Below are 18,756 nucleotides of genomic sequence, written 5' to 3'. Positions count from 1 at the left end.
TCCATTCGGGTCCGTTCGGGTCCGTTCGGGTCCGTTCGGGTCCGTTCGGCTCCGTTCGGGTCCATTCGGGTCCATTCGGGTCCGTTCGGGTCCATTCGGATCCGTTCGGGTCCATTCGGGTCCATTCGGCTCCGTTCGGGTCCATTCGGGTCCGTTCGGGTCCATTCGGGTCCGTTCGGGTCCGTTCGGGTCCATTCGGGTCCGTTCGGGTCCATTCGGGTCCGTTCGGCTCCATTCGGGTCCATTCGGGTCCGTTCGGGTCCATTCGGGTCCATTCGGGTCCGTTCGTGTCCGTTCGGGTCCATTCGTGTCCGTTCGGGTCCATTCGGGTCCGTTCGGGTCCATTCGGGTCCGTTCGGGTCCGTTCGGGTCCGTTCGGGTCCGTTCGGGTCCATTCGGGTCCATTCGGGTCCGTTCGGGTCCGTTCGGGTCCATTCGGGTCCGTTCGGCTCCGCTCGGGTCCATTCGGGTCCGTTCGGGTCCGTTCGGGTCCGTTCGGGTCCACTCGGCTCCGCTCGGGTCCATTCGGGTCCATTCGGGTCCATTCGGGTCCTTTCGGAGCCGTTCGGGTCCATTCGGGTCCATTCGGGTCCGTTCGTGTCCGTTCGGGTCCATTCGTGTCCGTTCGGGTCCATTCGGGTCCGTTCGGGTCCATTCGGGTCCGTTCGGGTCCGTTCGGGTCCGTTCGGGTCCGTTCGGGTCCATTCGGGTCCATTCGGGTCCGTTCGGGTCCGTTCGGGTCCATTCGGGTCCGTTCGGCTCCGCTCGGGTCCATTCGGGTCCGTTCGGGTCCGTTCGGGTCCGTTCGGGTCCACTCGGCTCCGCTCGGGTCCATTCGGGTCCATTCGGGTCCATTCGGGTCCGTTCGGAGCCGTTCGGGTCCATTCGGGTCCATTCGGGTCCGTTCGGGGCCGTTCGGGTCCGTTCGGGTCCGTTCGGGTCCATTCGGGTCCGTTCGGGTCCGTTCGGGTCCATTCGGGTCCGTTCGGGTCCGTTCGGGTCCATTCGGGTCCATTCGGGTCCGTTGACGGCCAGAATTCCCATCCCTTGGAATTCCGGGACGTGTATCCCTATGGGATCATCCCTCTCCCTGCATCCATATGGGAATGCTGTGGGATACGGGATCCCATTGAGGGCTGTGCTCCATCTGCTGGCTATAGGGAGCATCACAGCATTCCTGACACTGGGAATACCCTAAACTCCTTTAATCCCAATGGGGCTGCCCCTTCCCACCCATCCCAGTGTCCCCAGTGCCCGTTGTTCCCAATGGGATGGGGAGTTGTTCCCATTGGGATGAGGAGTTGTTCCCATTGTTCCCATTGGGATGAGGAGTTGTTCCCATTGTTCCCATTGGGGTCACACTCACAGTTGGAGCTCATCCCACACGTTCCCATAGGATCCTTGGGGTCCTGGATGCCTGCAAGGAGGAGGAGACAGTGAGTAGGGTTACACATGGGATACTCATGGTGTTAACCTCTGAGTATCCCCTTAAGGGATTGGGATCCATGGATCCATTGGGATCCCATACACAGGCCAAGGGGTTAAACCCGTCCTAAGGGCACAAAGCCTCACCTAGGTTACACTCATACATCCCATTATGGAGATGGGATGAAGGGAATAGGGTGGGATGAAGGGAATAGGGTGGGATAATAGGGTGGGATAAAGGGAATAGGGTGGGATAATAGGGTGGGATAAAGGGAATAGGGTGGGATAAAGGAATCCCACACTTAAAGCAGGTCAATGGGGGGGTCCTGCCTATCCCAAGACACTGACCCCATTGATGGGAGGTTGGTCTGTGCAGTTGGGGTCCCACAACATAGGGATGGATATAGGGACACAGGGATGGGGACACAGGGATGGATAATGATGTCCGTGTGTCCATGTGTCCATGTCTGTGTGTCCATGTCCATGTGTCCATGTGTCCATGTGTCCATGTGTCCATGTCCGTGTGTCCATATCCATGTGTCCATGTCCATGTGTCCATGTGTCCATGTGTCCATGTCCATGTATCCATGTCCATGTATCCATGTCTGTGTGTCCATATCCATGTGTCCATATCCATGTCCATGTATCCATGTCTGTCTGTCCATGCCCATGTCCATGTGTCTGTGTCCATGTGTCCATGTGTCCATGTCCATGTCCGTGTATCCATGTCCATGTATCCATGTCTGTGTGTCCATGTGTCCATCTATCCATATCCATGCCCATGTCCATGTGTCCATATCCATGTGTCCGTGTGTCCATGTCCATGTATCCATGTGTCCGTGTGTCCATGTCCATGTATCCATGTCCGTGTGTCCATATCCATGCGCATGTATCCATGTCCATGTGTCCATGTGTCCATGTGTCCATATCCATGTCCATGTGTCCATATCCATGTCCATGTCTGTGTGTCCATGTCCGTCTGTCCGTATCCATGTCCGTATCCATGTCCATGTGTCCATATCCATATCCATGTATCCATGTCCGTCTGTCCATATCCATGTGTCCATATCCATGTCTGTATATCCATGTCCATGTGTCCATATCCATGTGTCCATGTATCCATGTCCATGTATCCATGTCCATGTCCATGTGTCCATGTCCATGTCCGTCTGTCCATATCCATGTCCGTGTGTCCATGTGTCCATGTCCGTGTGTCTGTATCCATATCCATGTCCATATCCATGTATCCATACCCATGTCCCTGTATCCATGTGTCCGTGTGTCCGTCCCCGTTCCCCTCCCCCTCCCGCTCTCACCCCAACCGGTCTGTCCGGTCTGAGCAGGGGGAGGGGCCTCAATGGCGGCTGCCGTGGGGCAGCTCCGGTAGCACCGGAGGCTCCAGGTGAGGCTGATGTGGGGCCGGGGGGGGGTCAGACCCATAGATGTGGGGCGGGGGGGGGGGGTCTGACCCATAGATGGGGGGTGAAGGGTCAGACCCATAGATGGGGGGTGAAGGGTCAGCCCCATAGATGTGGGGCAGGGGGGAGGGGGGTCTGACCCATAGATGGGGGGTGAAGGGTCAGACCCATAGATGGGGGGTGAAGGGTCAGCCCCATAGATGTGGGGCTGAAGGGTCAGCCCCATAGATGGGGGTGAAGGGGGGGAGTCTGACCCATAGATGTGGGGTGAAGGGGGAGGGTCAGCCCCATAGATGGGGGTGAAGGGTCAGCCCCATAGATGTGGGGCGGGGGGGGGGGTCAGACGCATAGATGCGGGTGAAGGGTCAGCCCCATAGATGGGGGGTGAAGGGAGGGGGGATGGGGGGTGAAGGGGGGGGGGGGTCAGCCCCATAGATGGGGGGTGAAGGGGGGGATGGGGGGTGAAGGGGGGGGTCAGCCCCATAGATGGGGGTGAAGGGAGGGGGCTCAGCCCCATAGATGGGGGGTGAAGGGGGGGGGGTCAGACCCATAGATGGGGGGTGAAGGGGGGGGTCAGACCCATAGATGGGGGGTGAAGGGGGGGGGGGCTCCGCCCCATAGATGGGGGGTGACCCCATGGCCATTGGGCTGAGCTCTCCCACCCCATAGACCTTAGGATCAAGGATCACCCCCTAAGCCAAGGTCACCAACCCCATTATCAGCTGCAGGAGTTAATGGCCAATCCCATTGCAGATAACAGGGATGTTCTCACCTCATTCCAGAGCTTGGGAATGATCCCAACCCCCCTCCCTATGGGGCAGGGGCCAATGGGATGGGATGGGATTGGGTTTGGGATCATGGGGTGGTCGCTGTTCCCATTGCTCCTTGGTCCCCATGCTTCTGAATGGGCTCCTGTGGCTTCCAGCTGTCGATCTGCATAATTAATAAGCTCATTAATATTCATAAACTCATTAATTATTCATGTGCTCATTAATTATTCATATACTCATTAATTATTCATGAGCTCATTAGGACAGGTTCAAAAGGCTGGGTCATATGTGCCTTGCTTTGCTTTTGGGGTCAGGCTCTTCCCATCCTCCAGGTTGGGTATTATAGGATCCTATAGGAATCTGGGATCAAGCTGCTCATCCCTATAGGGTCTAGTCTGGATCCTATGGGATACTCATGGGATCATGGATAGGTTGGGCTTGGAATGGAGCTTAAACCCGCGGCGCTGTCATCCGAGCAGCAACCGAGGCTCATGTAACACTTACACCTCCATTACAACAGGGAGTAAGGAGAGTGCAAACCTCCATAGGGACCTGCAGCCTCCATCCCATTGGATACTATAGGGTGAGCAGCTATAGGTTCAATGTTAACCCTATTCCCAGGGTGCTCAGCATGATCCCGGAGCCCTGTTCCCACCCCAATGATGAGCTGATGCCCTATAGCGACGATGACACCGAGGAGGAGCCGGACACTGGGGTTACACCGGATCCAACCCGGAGCAATGGGGAGAGTAGGGACACGGTGAGGAGAGGTGAGAATGGGGCAGTAATGGGATCGGGGTGAGGCTGAGCCTCCATTGGGGCCATCTGCTTGGGATGGAGGCTGTGGGATGGCACAATGAGGCTCAGCCTCGTCCCAAGCACAGGGAGGCGAGGCCAGACCTGGTTAGCCCATTGCTAACAGTGAGGCTCAGCCTCATCCCAAGCATGGGGAGGCGAGGCCAGACCTGGTTAGCCCATTGCTAACAGTGAGGCTCAGCCTCGTCCCAAGCACGGGGAGGCGAGGCCAGACCTGGTTAGCCCATTGCTAACAGTGAGGCTGTGGCCTCGTCCCAAGCACGGGGAGGCGAGGCCAGACCTGGTTAGCCCATTGCTAACAGTGAGGCTCAGCCTCGTCCCAAGCACAGGGAGGCGAGGCCAGACCTGGTTAGCCCATTGCTAACAGTGAGGCTCAGCCTCATCCCAAGCACGGGGAGGTGAGGCCAGACCTGGTTAGCCCATTGCTAACAGTGAGGCTGTGGCCTCGTCCCAAGCACGGGGAGGTGAGGCCAAACCTGGTTAGCCCATTGCTAACAGTGAGGCTCAGGCCTCGTCCCAAGCATGGGGAGGTGAGGCCAGACCTGGTTAGCCCATTGCTAACAGTGAGGCTCAGCCTCGTCCCAAGCACGGGGAGGTGAGGCCAGACCTGGTTAACCCACTGATAACAGTGAGGCTGTGGCCTCGTCCCAAGCACGGGGAGGTGAGGCCAGACCTGGTTAGCCCATAGTGAGGCTCAGCCTCGTCCCAAGCACGGGGAGGTGAGGCCAGACCTGGTTAGCCCATAGTGAGGCTGTGGCCTCGTCCCAAGCACAGGGAGGCGAGGCCAGACCTGGTTAGCCCATAGTGAGGCTGTGGCCTCCTCTCTCCAGACTACAGCTGGCAAGTGAAGGCCAATGACCAGTACTTCCACCAGCAGCCCCAGTTTAAGAGCCCCATGTTACTGGGATTCAAGAGGAGCAAGTACAAGGTGAGTCCCACCTTACTTAAGGACAGTATTCCTGGCTATGGGAATACTGGGATGGAGGCACAATGGGAATGAATGGGAGATGGAGGATGGGTTGTATCCTTTCCACCTAGGTGTAAGTCCTTTCTGCTCCTTGGTGTAGTTAAACCTTCACTTGGTATTGAATGGGATGGGACTGGTTCTTGTTGTGCCTGGTTTAGGGGCAAGGAACGACCCCATTGAGGTCTATAGGGAAGGTTTCAGTGCTCAGACCCATTGGGCACTGATGCTGCCCCCCTTCTATAGGGCAACGCCATCAGGACCTACAAGTACAACCCCATTACCTTCCTGCCCCTCAACCTCTTGGAGCAGTTCAAGAGAGCAGCCAACTTCTACTTCCTTGTCCTCCTCATACTACAGGTAAGGTAGGAAGTGAGTTGGACTTACTCAGTCCTCGCCTAACACCCTCCTAAGCTGGGCCTAACCCTAATGGCTTCCTACTGGGAACTGGGGCTGACTCCAACTGGTTTCCTGTTGCAGTCCATCCCCCAGATCAGCACCCTCTCATGGTACACGACACTGGTGCCCCTACTACTGGTGCTGGGTGTAACTGCAGTCAAAGACCTGGTGGATGACATTGTAAGGAACACCTGGTGCGGGTGACAAGGGGATAGGTTGTACCTACATGGGGGTGACAAGGGGATAGGTTGTACCTACGTGGGGGTGACAAGGGAATAGGTTGTACCTACGTGGGGGTGACAAGGGGATAGGTTGTACCTACGTGGGGGTGACAAGGGAATAGGTTGTACCTACACGGGGGTGACAAGGGAATAGGTTGTACCTACATGGGGGTGACAAGGGGATAGGTTGTACCTACGTGGGGGTGACAAGGGAATAGGTTGTACCTACACGGGGGTGACAAGGGGATAGGTTGTACCTACATGGGGGTGACAAGGGGATAGGTTGTACCTACACGGGGGTGACAAGGGAATAGGTTGTACCTACATGGGGGTGAGAAGGGAATAGGTTGTACCTACGTGGGGGTGACAAGGGGATAGGTTGTACCTACACGGGGGTGACAAGGAAATAGGTTGTACCTACATGGGGGTGACAAGGGAATAGGTTGTACCTACATGGGGGTGACAAGGGAATAGGTTGTACCTACACGGGGGTGACAAGGGAATAGGTTGTACCTACGTGGGGGTGACAAGGGGATAGGTTGTACCTACATGGGGGTGATAAGGGGATAGGTTGTACCTACATGGGGGTGACAAGGGAATAGGTTGTACCTACATGGGGGTGACAAGGGGATAGGTTGTACCTACACTGTGATATAGAACAGGTTCTACTCCTGCTTTTAGGCTCGCCATAGGATGGACAATGAGGTGAACAACAGGAGATGTGAAGTGATCAGGGAGGGAAGGTTTGTACTCAGCCCTTAATCCCTCCTAACACTTGTAGTCTTGGTTCTAAGACCTGAACCCAGGTTTAGGCCCTTAACCAAAGGGTTTCCAAAGGGAAAACCAGGCCTGGCCAAGACGTAAGGTTACAACACCCATTGCAGGGGGTATAGGATGTTCTAGACTCAAGACTAACCACTGTTAAACCCTTGCTGTCAGGTTTAAGAGCACTAAATGGAAGGATATCAGAGTGGGAGACATCCTCCGCCTGCGGAAGAACACGTTTGTGCCTGTAAGTGCTTGGACACTTAAGCTCCGCCTGTATCCCTATGGATTCATGGATAACCATCCCCATGGATGCTTGTTCCTGCCCTTAGGCTGACGTCCTGCTGTTGTCCAGCTCTGAACCCAACAGCCTGTGCTATGTAGAGACAGCTGAGCTGGATGGGTAAGGCTTTGTTCCGGCATGCCTTGGCTTGATGGGGTTAGGCTTAGGCTTAGGCTTAGGGAAGAAGGGTTAGGGTTAGGCTTAGGGTTAGGCTTAGGCTTAGGGAAGAAGGGTTAGTGTTAGGCTTAGGGAAGAAGGGTTAGGGTTAGGGAAGAAGGGTTAGGATTAGTGTTAGGGAAGAAGGGTTAGGATTAGGCTTAGGAAAGAAGGGTTAGGGTTAGGCTTAGGGAAGAAGGGTTAGGGTTAGGAAGAAGGCTGGAATCCAACTGGGTTCAGCTGGAAAACTGGTGGGATCAGGCAATGGGGTTTGTGGGACTGAGTTAGGGTTAGGTTTAGGGGTTGGGGTTAGGGTTAGGGTTAGGCTTAGGCTTAGGCCGGGATGCATCTCCTTATCCCTTCTCCATAGGGAAACCAACCTGAAGTTCAAGATGGCCCTAGAGGTTACACACAGGTACCTACAAGAAGAAGGAGCAATGGCAAACTTCGATGGTGGGTTCTCATCCATCCCAAACCAGTCCAGGATCCTATGAGCAGCCGGGACGTAAAACTGGTTCTATCTATAGAACTGGTTCTATCCTGCTGTCCACTCCTCCTCCTTTAGGCCTGGTTGAATGCGAGGAACCCAACAACAGGCTGGATAAGTTTGCAGGCACTTTGCTCTGGAGGAACAGTCGTTACTCACTGGATGCTCAGAAGATCCTACTGCGCGGATGTAGGATCAGGAACACGGAGTTCTGCCATGGCCTGGTCATCTTTGCAGGTATTGAGGATCATGGGTAATAGGGACACCTTAAACCATGGCCTAGGGAGAGAAACAGCATCTTCATCTTATGGATACCGGTTGGGTTGGGGTCTCTGTGGTGTAAACCTGTAGTTGGAGCTCTTGGTTGTAGGTGCTGACACGAAGATCATGAGGAACAGTGGCAAGAGCCGGTTTAAGAGGACCAAGATTGACTCCCTGATGAACTACATGGTCTACACTGTAAGTCTATGGTTAAGCTTCACCTCTCTGGGTTCACCTTGGAGTAAATGGCCACATAGGATCCACATTCCCTCTGTACCTCCCAGATCTTCCTCCTCCTCATCCTCCTCTCCGCTGGCCTGGCCATTGGCCACACGTACTGGGAGCAGCAGGTTGGTAACTGGTCCTGGTACCTCTATGATGGTCAAGGCTTCAGTCCTGCCTATCGTGGCTTCCTCAGCTTCTGGGGCTACATCATCATCCTCAACACCATGGTGCCCATCTCCCTCTATGTGAGGTAGGTGAGGGGGGTGAGTTAGGGACATCCCAGTCTGCTCCTCCATGGAGTAACCTGCTTGGAAAGCTAATTCAGGTGGAAAAACCCTATTTCCTGCAATACAACCCCATAAAACAGGAGTAACTTTGACACTTGAAGTCCTCCAACCCTATTTCCTCAACCCCAACCCCATAAAACAGGAGTAACTTTGACACTTGAAGTCCTCCAACCCTATTTCCTCACACACAACCCCATAAAACAGGAGTAACTTTGACACTTGAAGTCCTCCAACCCTATTTCCTCACACCCAACCCCATAAAACAGGAGTAACTTTGACACTTGAAGTCCTCCAACCCTATTTCCTCACACCCAACCCCATAAAACAGGAGTAACTTTAACACTTGAAGTCCTCCAACCCTATTTCCTCAACCCCAACCCCATAAAACAGGAGTAACTTTGACACTTGAAGTCCTCCAACCCTATTTCCTTACACACAACCCCATAAAACAGGAGTAACTTTGACACTTGAAGTCCTCCAACCCTATTTCCTCACACAGAACCCCATAAAACAGGAGTAACTTTGACACTTGAAGTCCTCCAACCCTATTTCCTCCAATCCAACCCCATAAAACAGGAGTAACTTTGACACTTGAAGTCCTCCAACCCTATTTCCTCAACCCCAACCCCATAAAACAGGAGTAACTTCGACACTTGAAGTCCTCCAACCCTATTTCCTCAACCCCATAAAACAGGAGTAACTTTGACACTTGAAGTCCTCCAACCCTATTTCCTCACCCCCAACCCCATAAACCAGGAGTAACTTTGACACTTGAAGTCCTCCAACCCTATTTCCTCAACCCCATAAAACAGGAGTAACTTCAACACCTGAAGTCCTCCAACCCTATTTCCTCAACCCCAACCCCATAAAACAGGAGTAACTTTGACACTTGAAGTCCTCCAACCCTATTTCCTCACCCCCAACCCCATAAACCAGGAGTAACTTCAACACCTGAAGTCCTCCAACCCCTTGGAGTAGGAAGGAGCTTCACCCCCTGTCATTGAGCCCTTTGCTCTCCCTCAGTGTGGAAGTCATCCGCTTTGTCCAGAGCTACTTCATCAACTGGGACCTGCAGATGTACTACCCCGAGAAGGACACAGCCGCCAAGGCCAGGACTACAACCCTCAATGAGCAGCTAGGCCAGATCCACTACATCTTCTGCGACAAGACAGGCACCTTGACCCAGAACATCATGACCTTCAAGAAGTGCTGCATCAATGGCCATAGATATGGTTGGTGTCTGGTTGTCCGGGTGTTGTCCGACCCCTTGTGTGGGTTGTTGTGCCCCCTAAGTGTGGTTGTTGCGTTGTAGGAGACAGTCGGGATGGAGCAGGGCAGCTCCAGAGCCACCCACAGGTAGGTTGGGTTGTACCTGGTGTTGGGTTGTACCTGGTTGGGTTGTAGCTGGTTGGGTTGTACCTGGTTGGGTTGTAGCTGGTTGGGTTGTACTTGGTTGGGTTGTATCTGGTTGGGTTGTACCTGGTTGGGTTGTACATGGTTGGGTTGTACCTGGTTGGGTTGTAGCTGGTTGGGTTGTACCTGGTTGGGTTGTATCTGGTTGGGTTGTATCTGGTTGGGTTGTAGCTGGTTGGGTTGTAGCTGGTTGGGTTGTACCTGGTTGGGTTGTTGCTGGTTGGGTTGTATCTGGTTGGGTTGTAGCTGGTTGGGTTGTACCTGGTTGGGTTGTACTTGGTTGGATTGTACTTGGTTGGGTTGTAGCTGGTTGGGTTGTATCTGGTTGGGTTGTACCTGGTTGGGTTGTAGCTGGTTGGGTTGTAGCTGGTTGGGTTGTATCTGGTTGGGTTGTAGCTGGTTGGGTTGTAGCTGGTTGGGTTGTAGCTGGTTGGGTTGTACCTGGTTGGGTTGTACCTGGTTGGGTTGTAGCTGGTTGGGTTGTAGCTGGTTGGGTTGTACCTGGTTGGGTTGTAGCTGGTTGGGTTGTACCTGGTTGGATTGTACTTGGTTGGGTTGTAGCTGGTTGGGTTGTAGCTGGTTGGGTTGTACCTGGTTGGGTTGTACCTGCTCCAATGGTACCCGAGGTGACTCCGACTGTTGTCCAAGCAGGAAGTGGACTTCAGCTGGAACCTGTATGCAGATGGGAAGTTCTCCTTCTATGATCACTACCTGATAGAGCAAATACGGGGTGGAAAGGACCCCGAGATCCACAAGTTCTTCCTCCTGCTCGCTACCTGTCACACTGTCATGGTGGACACCTCCGATGGTGAGTACAGTCTGGGTTGGGTGTAGGAGAACCAGTTCCTAACCTGCTTGTACAATGGAGAGAGCCAAAGCTAAGTCTAAGCACAACCCAAGTGGTTAGTCCCAGCCCTACACATAGAAGCCAAATGAGTAACTAAGAGTGATTAGGACGTAAACCTGGAGTTGGAAAGCTGTGGATGTGAGGAATGGGGTTGGGAACACCCCATCCATGCCTAACCCTAACCCTAACCCTAACCCTAACCCTGTCCTCCCCATTGCCATACTGGTGGCCCAGGCCAGCTCCAGTACCAAGCAGCATCTCCGGATGAAGGAGCCCTGGTTACAGCAGCGAGGAACTTTGGCTACGTGTTCCTGTCCCGTACTCAGCACAGCATCACCCTGAGTGAGATGGGCACAGAGAGGACCTATGATGTCCTCGCTCTGTTGGACTTCAACAGCGAGAGGAAGAGGATGTCTGTCATTGGTAAGGTGCTTGTGAGCAGCTCTATGTGTCATGGAGTAGGGATGGAGTAAATCCTTGAGTAGGGAAATGCATTGTCCACTCAATGCTCCATTAGAGGTGATGGAGGAGAAGCAACTCGAAGCTACTCATCTGAACCTCTCCCTTTACGTAGATGTGTCATGGGGGGGTTGGAGTAGGGATGGAGTAAATCCATGAGTAGGGGGATGTGTTTGTCCACCCAATGCTCCATTGGAGGTGATGGAGGAGAAGCAGCTCAAAGCTACTCATCTGAACCTCTCCCTTTACGTAGATGTGTCATGGGGGGGTTGGAGTAGGGATGGAGTAAATCCATGAGTAGGGAAATGCATTGTCCACCCAATGCTCCATTAGAGGTGATGGAGGAGAAGCAACTCAAAGCTACTCATCTGAACCTCTCCCTTTACGTAGATGTGTCATGGGGGGGTTGGAGTAGGGATGGAGTAAATCCTTGAGTAAGGAAATGCATTATCCACCCAATGCTCCATTGGAGGTGGTGGAGGAGAAGCAACTCGAAGCTACTCATCTGAACCTCTCCCTTTACGTAGATGTGTCATGGGGGGGTTGGAGTAGGGATGGAGTAAATCCTTGAGTAGGGGGATGTGTTTGTCCACCCAATGCTCCATTAGAGGTGATGGAGGAGAAGCAACTCGAAGCTACTCATCTGAACCTCTCCCTTTACGTAGATCTACTCTTACCACTTTCTTACTCCTACTTTACTCCACAGTGAGAGAATCAGGTGGAAACATCCGCCTGTACTGCAAAGGGGCTGACACTGTCATCTATGAACGCCTGCACCCCAGCAACCCCAAGAGGGAGGCCACACAGGAGGCACTGGATGTATGTGTGTGCTCCCCTATTGATGCTCCCCATAACCTCAGCCCTACAACAGGTGTAACTGTGTCTCTGTCACCCCCTGACAGGTCTTTGCCAGTGAGACCCTGAGGACCTTGTGCCTGTGCTACAGAGACATTGACCCCCAGGAGTTTGAGGCCTGGAATGGGAGGTTCCTAGAGGCCAGTGTGGCCTCCACGAGGCGCGATGAGGCTCTAGACCAGGTCTATGAGGAGATAGAACAGAACCTGATTGTAAGTCAGGCTTAAGCCTCTCAATGTGCTCCTAGGGAAGCAGTTATATGGGGTTAGGCCTCCTCAGGCTCTACAACCACCCCAATGCTTGTACCTGATGTACTCCCAGCTGCTTGGAGCAACAGCCATTGAGGACAAGCTCCAGGATGGAGTTGCAGAGACCATAGCCAGGCTTTCCAAAGCAGACATCAAGATCTGGGTGCTGACAGGGGACAAGAAAGGTGAGTTCCATGCGGATAAACTGGGAGAACTGGGAGAACTGGGCTGGTTCTGGCCCCCTGACCAGTAAACCCTGGTCCCTGCCTGCTTCCCATTGTAGAGACCGCGGAGAACATTGGGTTTTCCTGTGAGCTCCTAACACATGAGACCATCATCTGCTATGGGGAAGACACCAGGCAAGTGGGGAGCCAGGCCCTGGATCCCAGTATCCCTATGGGTTGCCCCCCAGTGACTCTAGGCCTGGCTTAAGGTCTCTCCCTAGTGCAAAGCTGGAGTAGTAACCATATCCCAACCTCATCCCATATCCCACACACTACAAATGTAGTCATAAGGAGATGGTTAATCCTAAGGGAAAGCAATATAGGGGTGGGAAATATGGGGCTTTGTAATAGGGTCACAGCCATTCCCGACTTGTTTTCCTTATGGGAATGGTGCTTAGGGCCTACTACATGGCCCTAAAAGCCCTTGTAGCATCTATTTCCTATAGCTTTTGAGGCTGGGCCTGATCCAGCCCCAAGTCTATCCCAGCTTTTGAGGCTGGGACTGATCCAGCCCCAAGTCTATCCCAGTTTTTGAGGCTGGGACTGATCCAGCTCCAAGTCTATCCCAGCTTTTGAGGCTGGGACTGATCCAGCTCCAAGTCTATCCCAGTTTTTGAGGCTGGGACTGATCCAGCTCCAAGTCTATCCCAGCTTTTGAGGTTAGGACCGATCCAGCCCCAAGTCTATCCCAGTTTTTGAGGCTGGGACTGATCCAGCCCCAAGTCTATCCCAGTTTTTGAGGCTGGGACTGATCCAGCCCCAAGTCTATCCCAGTTTTTGAGGTTAGGACTGATCCAGCCCCAAGTCTATCCCAGTTTCTCCTCTATCCAGTGCTCTCCTCCAGACACGACTGGCAAACCAGCAGAACCCAACTGGAACCAGTTCCCATCCCTCACTGGGAATGAAGGATCCCTCCATCCAAGGCACTCGGGATCGAGCTTTGATCATCACTGGCTCCTGGTTGGTAGGTCCTGGAGCTGTTCAGGTTAGACCTAAAGCTCTGTCCCAATGGGTTTGATCCCCTGATCCCTTTGCTGCCATAGAACGAGATCCTCCTGGAGAAGAAGAAGAGGAAGAAGAGGAAGAGGCTGAAGCTCAAAGTGCCCCGAGTAGAGGAGGAGAAGAGCCAAAGGGCTGAGCCCAGCAAGGAGCAGCAGCAGCAGAGCTTTGTTGAGCTGGCCTGTGAGTGCAGGGCTGTCATCTGCTGCCGGGTCACCCCCAAGCAGAAGGCCATGGTGGTGGAGCTGGTCAAGAAGTACAAGAGAGCCGTGACCTTGGCTATTGGGGATGGAGCCAACGACGTCAACATGATCAAGAGTAAGGTTACTCCTGGTTGTAAAGGTTGCTCCTGGTTGTAAGAGCTCCTGGTAGTAAGAGCTCCTGGTAGTAAGGTTGCTCCTGGTTGTAAAGGTTGCTCCTGGTTGTAAAGGTTGCTGCTGGTTGTAAAGGTTGCTCCTGGTTGTAAAGGTTGCTCCTGGTTGTAAAGGTTGCTGCTGGTTGTAAAGGTTGCTCCTGGTTGTAAAGGTTGCTCCTGGTTGTAAAGGTTGCTGCTGGTTGTAAAGGTTGCTCCTGGTTGTAAAGGTTGCTCCTGGTAGTAAGAGCTCCTGGTAGTAAGAGCTCCTGGTTGTAAGAGCTCCTGGTTGTAAGGTTGCTCCTGGTAGTAAGAGTTGCTCCTGGTTGTAACGGTTGCTCCTGGTAGTAAGAGCTCCTGGGAGTAAGAGCTCCTGGTAGTAAGGTTGCTCCTGGTAGTAAGAGCTCCTGGTAGTAAGAGCTCCTGGTTGTAAGAGCTCCTGGGAGTAAGGGTTGCTCCTGGTAATAAGAGCTCCTGGTAGTAAGGTTCCTCCTGGTAGTAAGAGCTTCTCTGGGTGTTCCTCTGTTGCTCTTGGAGAAGACTTCTCCATCTCTTTGGGCTCTGCTTCCATCTGTGCTTTCCTTCCTTGAGTAAATGGTTAGTGGGATTTGCTCATGGGTTCTGTGGGCATTCCCTATGGATTCTGTGGGTATTCCCTATGGATGAGCTTGGCTTCTCTCTGGCTTACAACCAAGGGACGAACCCCAATGGGAAGAGCCTGGAAGTGTTGGGATCCCCACTCACATGTAGTATGTGTCCCCCCCCATAGCTGCTCACATCGGGGTCGGGATCAGCGGCCAGGAAGGGATGCAGGCGGTCATGGCCAGCGACTACTCCTTGGCCCAGTTCCGCTACCTGCAGAGGCTACTACTGGTCCACGGGCGCTGGTCCTACCTGCGCATGTGTAAGTTCCTCAGCTACTTCTTCTACAAGAACTTTGCCTTCACCTTGGTGCACGTCTGGTTCTCCTTCTTCAATGGCTTCTCGGCCCAGGTGAGGAGCTCCTGGGCTTGTACTGGGAGCAATGGGGAGCACTGGGGAAGGGGTTGGGGTGGGGGAGACCCTAAAGATCCTTTAGGGCCAAGGTTGGTCCTATGTGCGCTGTCCAAGCAGCGTTCCAGGCCTGGAATGCTCTGCACGCAGAGTAAAGCTTGAGTAAAGCTGGAGTAAAGCTTGAGTAAAGCTGGAGTAAAGCTTGAGTAAAGCTTGAGTAAAGCTGGAGTAAAGCTTGAGTAAAGCTGGAGTAGAGCTGGAGTAAAGCTGGAGTAAATCTTGAGTAAAGCTGGAGTAAAGCTTGAGTAAAGCTGGAGTAAATCTTGAGTAAAGCTGGAGTAAAGCTGGAGTAAAGCTGGAGTAAAGCCTGTGTAAGCCCTTTGCAAGCACTGAGCCTGCCCCTGTCCCGCAGACAGCCTATGAGGACTGGTTCATCACGCTCTACAACGTGTTGTACTCCAGCCTCCCCGTGCTCCTTGTGGGATTGCTCGAGCAGGTATTGTCCATGCGTTGGGAATGGGATTGGGGTTAGGCTGATCCTAATCCCGGATGCTGATCCAGGTTCTGTGTCTGTCCTAAAGGATGTGAGTGATAAGCTCAGCCTGCGCTACCCCAGGCTCTATGTAGTAGGCCAGAGGGACTTACTCTTCAACTACAAGACCTTCTTCCTGAGCTTACTCCACGGGGCCCTCACCTCCTTGGTCATCTTCTTCATCCCCTATGGGGCCTACCTGAAATCTATGGGGCAGGATGGGGAAGCCCCATCGGATTACCAGTCCTTTGCCATCACCGCAGCCTCTGCCCTTATCTTTGTGGTCAACTTCCAGGTGAACCAGTTTGGTTATCCCAGTTTTCCAGAGCAATGAGTAGGAAGCTGCTTTTTGGGGCCGTTTCCTGCCCTTTGGGATGTGATTCCCGACACCTGGAATTCCGCTTTGCTTCCAGATGGGATTGGACACATCCTATTGGACCTTTGTCAACGCGTTCTCTGTCTTTGGGAGCATTGCCCTATACTTTGGCATCACCTTCGACTTCCATAGTGCTGGAATCCATGTCCTCTTCCCATCTGGCTTCCAGTTCACGGGTGAGTTATCCACCAATGGGACCCAAAAGGGATTGGGATTGAGATTCCTATAGGATACCTGCTTTACGACCCCATTCCCATCCCATTCTCCCCATGGGAAGAGCCAGGACCAAAGCCAAACCAATGCAACACCCATAGAACAAGCTGTGCTTTAAACACCTTACTCATGAGTTACAACCAGTTGTAGGGCACCATAAGAGACCTATGTTTGCTATAGGGACGGCCCCGAATGCCCTAAGACAGCCGTACCTATGGCTCACTATGGTCTTGGCCATCACCATCTGCTTGGTGCCCATAGTGGCCCAGCGCTTCCTAGCCATGACACTATGGCCATCGGAGAGCAATAGGGTGAGTAAGGGCTTGGTTATGGGGCAGGGATTGGGATTGGGGTCGGTATCCATGGGATTGGGGTTGATATCCATGGGACTGGGGCTGATATCTATGGGATTGGGGCTGATAGCCATGGGATTGGGGCTGATAGACATGGGAATGGGGTCTATATCCATGGGATTGGGGCTGATAGACATGGGATTGGGGGTGATATCCATGGGATTGGGGTTGATATCCATGGGATTGGGGCTGATAGACATGGGAATGGGGTCTATATCCATGGGATTGGGGCTGATAGACATGGGATTGGGGTCGATATCCATGGGATTGGGGTCGATATCCATGGGATTGGGGCTGATAGACATGGGATTGGGGCTGATAGACATGGGATTGGGGCTGATATCCATGGGATTGGGGCTGATAGACATGGGATTGGGGTCGATATCCATGGGATTGGGGTCGGTATCTATGGGATTGGGGCTGATATCTATGGGATTGGGGCTGATAGACATGGGATTGGGGTCGATATCCATGGGATTGGGGCTGATATCTATGGGATTGGGGCTGATATCCATGGGATTGGGGCTGATAGACATGGGAATGGGGCTGATATCTATGGGATTGGGGCTGATATCCATGGGATTGGGGTCGATATCCATGGGATTGGGGTTGATATCTATGGGATTGGGGCTGATATCCCATGTGCAGACCCCATTCCCACCATGTTATCCCTATGGAATATCCCATGTGCAGACCCCATTCCCACCATGTTATCCCTATGGAATATCCCATGTGCAGACCCCATTCCCACCATGTTATCCCTATGGAATATCCCATGTGCAGACCCCATTCCCACCATGTTATCCCTATGGAATATCCCATGTGCAGACCCCATTATCCCTATGGAATATCCCATGTGCAGACGCCATTCCCACCATGTTATCCCTATGGAATATCCCATGTGCAGACCCCATTCCCACCATGTTATCCCTATGGAATATCCCATGTGCAGACCCCATTCCCACCATGTTATCCCTATGGAATATCCCATGTGCAGACCCCATTCCCACCATGTTATCCCTATGGAATATCCCATGTGCAGACCCCATTCCCACCATGTTATCCCTATGGAATATCCCATGTGCAGACCCCATTATCCCTATGGAATATCCCATATATAGACCCCATTCCCACCTGCTTATCCCTATGGAATATCCCATGTGCAGACCCCATTATCCCTATGGAATATCCCATATACAGACCCCATTCCCACCATGTTATCCCTATGGAATACCCCATTCCCACCATGTTATCCCTATGGAATATCCCATGTGCAGACGCCATTCCCACCATGTTATCCCTATGGAATACCCCATTCCCACCATGTTATCCCTATGGAATATCCCATGTGCAGACCCCATTCCCACCATGTTATCCCTATGGAATACCCCATTCCCACCATGTTATCCCTATGGAATATCCCATGTGCAGACCCCATTCCCACCATGTTATCCCTATGGAATACCCCATTCCCACCATGTTATCCCTATGGAATATCCCATGTGCAGACCCCATTCCCACCATGTTATCCCTATGGAATATCCCATTCCCACCTGTTATCCCTATGGAATATCCCTGTTCAGGTCCTGCAGCACCATGGGGTTGATGCCCATCAATGGAGGCCGCATCCCACAGCATTCCATAGGGGAATTCCATCCCGACGTTCCGCATATGCCTTCTCCCATCAACGTGGATATGGAGACCTCATATCCTCCGGCCGCAGCCTCCGTCGGAAACGGGCCCCATTGGATCCCGGAATTCCCACTTTGGGAATGCTGGATCCATAGATCCCAATGGGATCGAGGCCTGGGAATGGGGATTCCCTGGAATTCCGGCCTTTGGTCCCCGTTATTTCATATGGGAAGCAAAGTTCACCCAATAAAGCTCCTAAAGGTCCCTCAATGGATGGGAATGGGGCAGGAATTGGAGCTGGAATACCGGGAATACCGGGAATGATGCTGGGAATGGGGGTCCCGAACCGGTCAGGGCCGCGGCTGCCTCAGGACTGACCGGGGGCGGGGCTTCACCTCAGGCAGGGGGCGTGGTCTCACTTTGGGGGCGTGGCCACACGCAAAGGGGCGTGGCTTCACCTCAGCGCTGCGGGCAGGTAGGCGTGGCCTCAGGCTTGGGGGCGTGGCTTAAGGGGGGACGTGGCCTAAAGCGGCTCCCTAAGGGCTGATTGAGGGGCGGGGCTTCACCTCAGGGCCGCGGATAGGGGGCGGGGCCTCACACAGGGGGGCGTGGCCTCAGAGCGAGGGGGCGGGGCTTCACATCAGGGCGGTGAGCAGGGGACGGGGCTTCACCTCACGGGGGGGCGTGGCCTCACGCAAAAGGGGCGGGGCTTCACCTCAGGGCGTTGGACGGGGGCGTGGCCTCCCGCTAAGGGGGCGGGGCTTCACCTCAGGACCGCGGATA

General features: G+C 53.4%; 1 protein-coding gene across 1 annotated transcript; it reads left to right on the top strand.

Moving 5' to 3' along the window:
* Positions 1-2,719: 2,719 nt before the first annotated feature.
* On the top strand, positions 2,720-18,247 carry LOC117438199 (phospholipid-transporting ATPase IC-like). The gene is made up of 28 exons (XM_034073682.1): positions 2,720-2,827; positions 4,235-4,383; positions 5,260-5,357; positions 5,640-5,753; positions 5,874-5,972; positions 6,695-6,756; positions 6,953-7,025; positions 7,111-7,181; positions 7,588-7,670; positions 7,783-7,941; positions 8,075-8,163; positions 8,250-8,440; positions 9,501-9,709; positions 9,790-9,833; positions 10,542-10,698; positions 10,972-11,160; positions 11,903-12,015; positions 12,099-12,263; positions 12,373-12,484; positions 12,583-12,658; positions 13,355-13,487; positions 13,567-13,840; positions 14,644-14,867; positions 15,280-15,363; positions 15,449-15,694; positions 15,813-15,951; positions 16,169-16,299; positions 17,925-18,247. The coding sequence occupies exons 2-28, from the start codon at positions 4,245-4,247 to the stop codon at positions 18,126-18,128; spliced, it is 3,678 nt and encodes a 1,225-aa protein (XP_033929573.1). The 5' UTR covers positions 2,720-2,827; positions 4,235-4,244; the 3' UTR covers positions 18,129-18,247.
* Positions 18,248-18,756: the final 509 nt, after the last annotated feature.

Source organism: Melopsittacus undulatus (assembly GCF_012275295.1).
Source record: "Melopsittacus undulatus isolate bMelUnd1 chromosome W unlocalized genomic scaffold, bMelUnd1.mat.Z SUPER_W_unloc_1, whole genome shotgun sequence".
In the NCBI taxonomy this organism is placed as follows: Eukaryota; Metazoa; Chordata; class Aves; order Psittaciformes; family Psittaculidae; genus Melopsittacus; species Melopsittacus undulatus.
The sequence above is the reverse complement of the archived record's forward strand: the minus strand, read 5'-3'. Positions and strand labels throughout refer to the sequence as shown.

Bases quoted from the DNA above. Each gene is read 5' to 3' on its own strand.
- LOC117438199 (XM_034073682.1), top strand. From the start codon at position 4,245: ATGATCCCGGAGCCCTGTTCCCACCCCAATGATGAGCTGATGCCCTAT. The intron at 7,182-7,587 runs GTAAGGCTTTGT...CCTTCTCCATAG, and splicing joins GAGACAGCTGAGCTGGATGG to GGAAACCAACCTGAAGTTCA. The intron at 15,952-16,168 runs GTGAGTTATCCA...TGTTTGCTATAG, and splicing joins ATCTGGCTTCCAGTTCACGG to GGACGGCCCCGAATGCCCTA.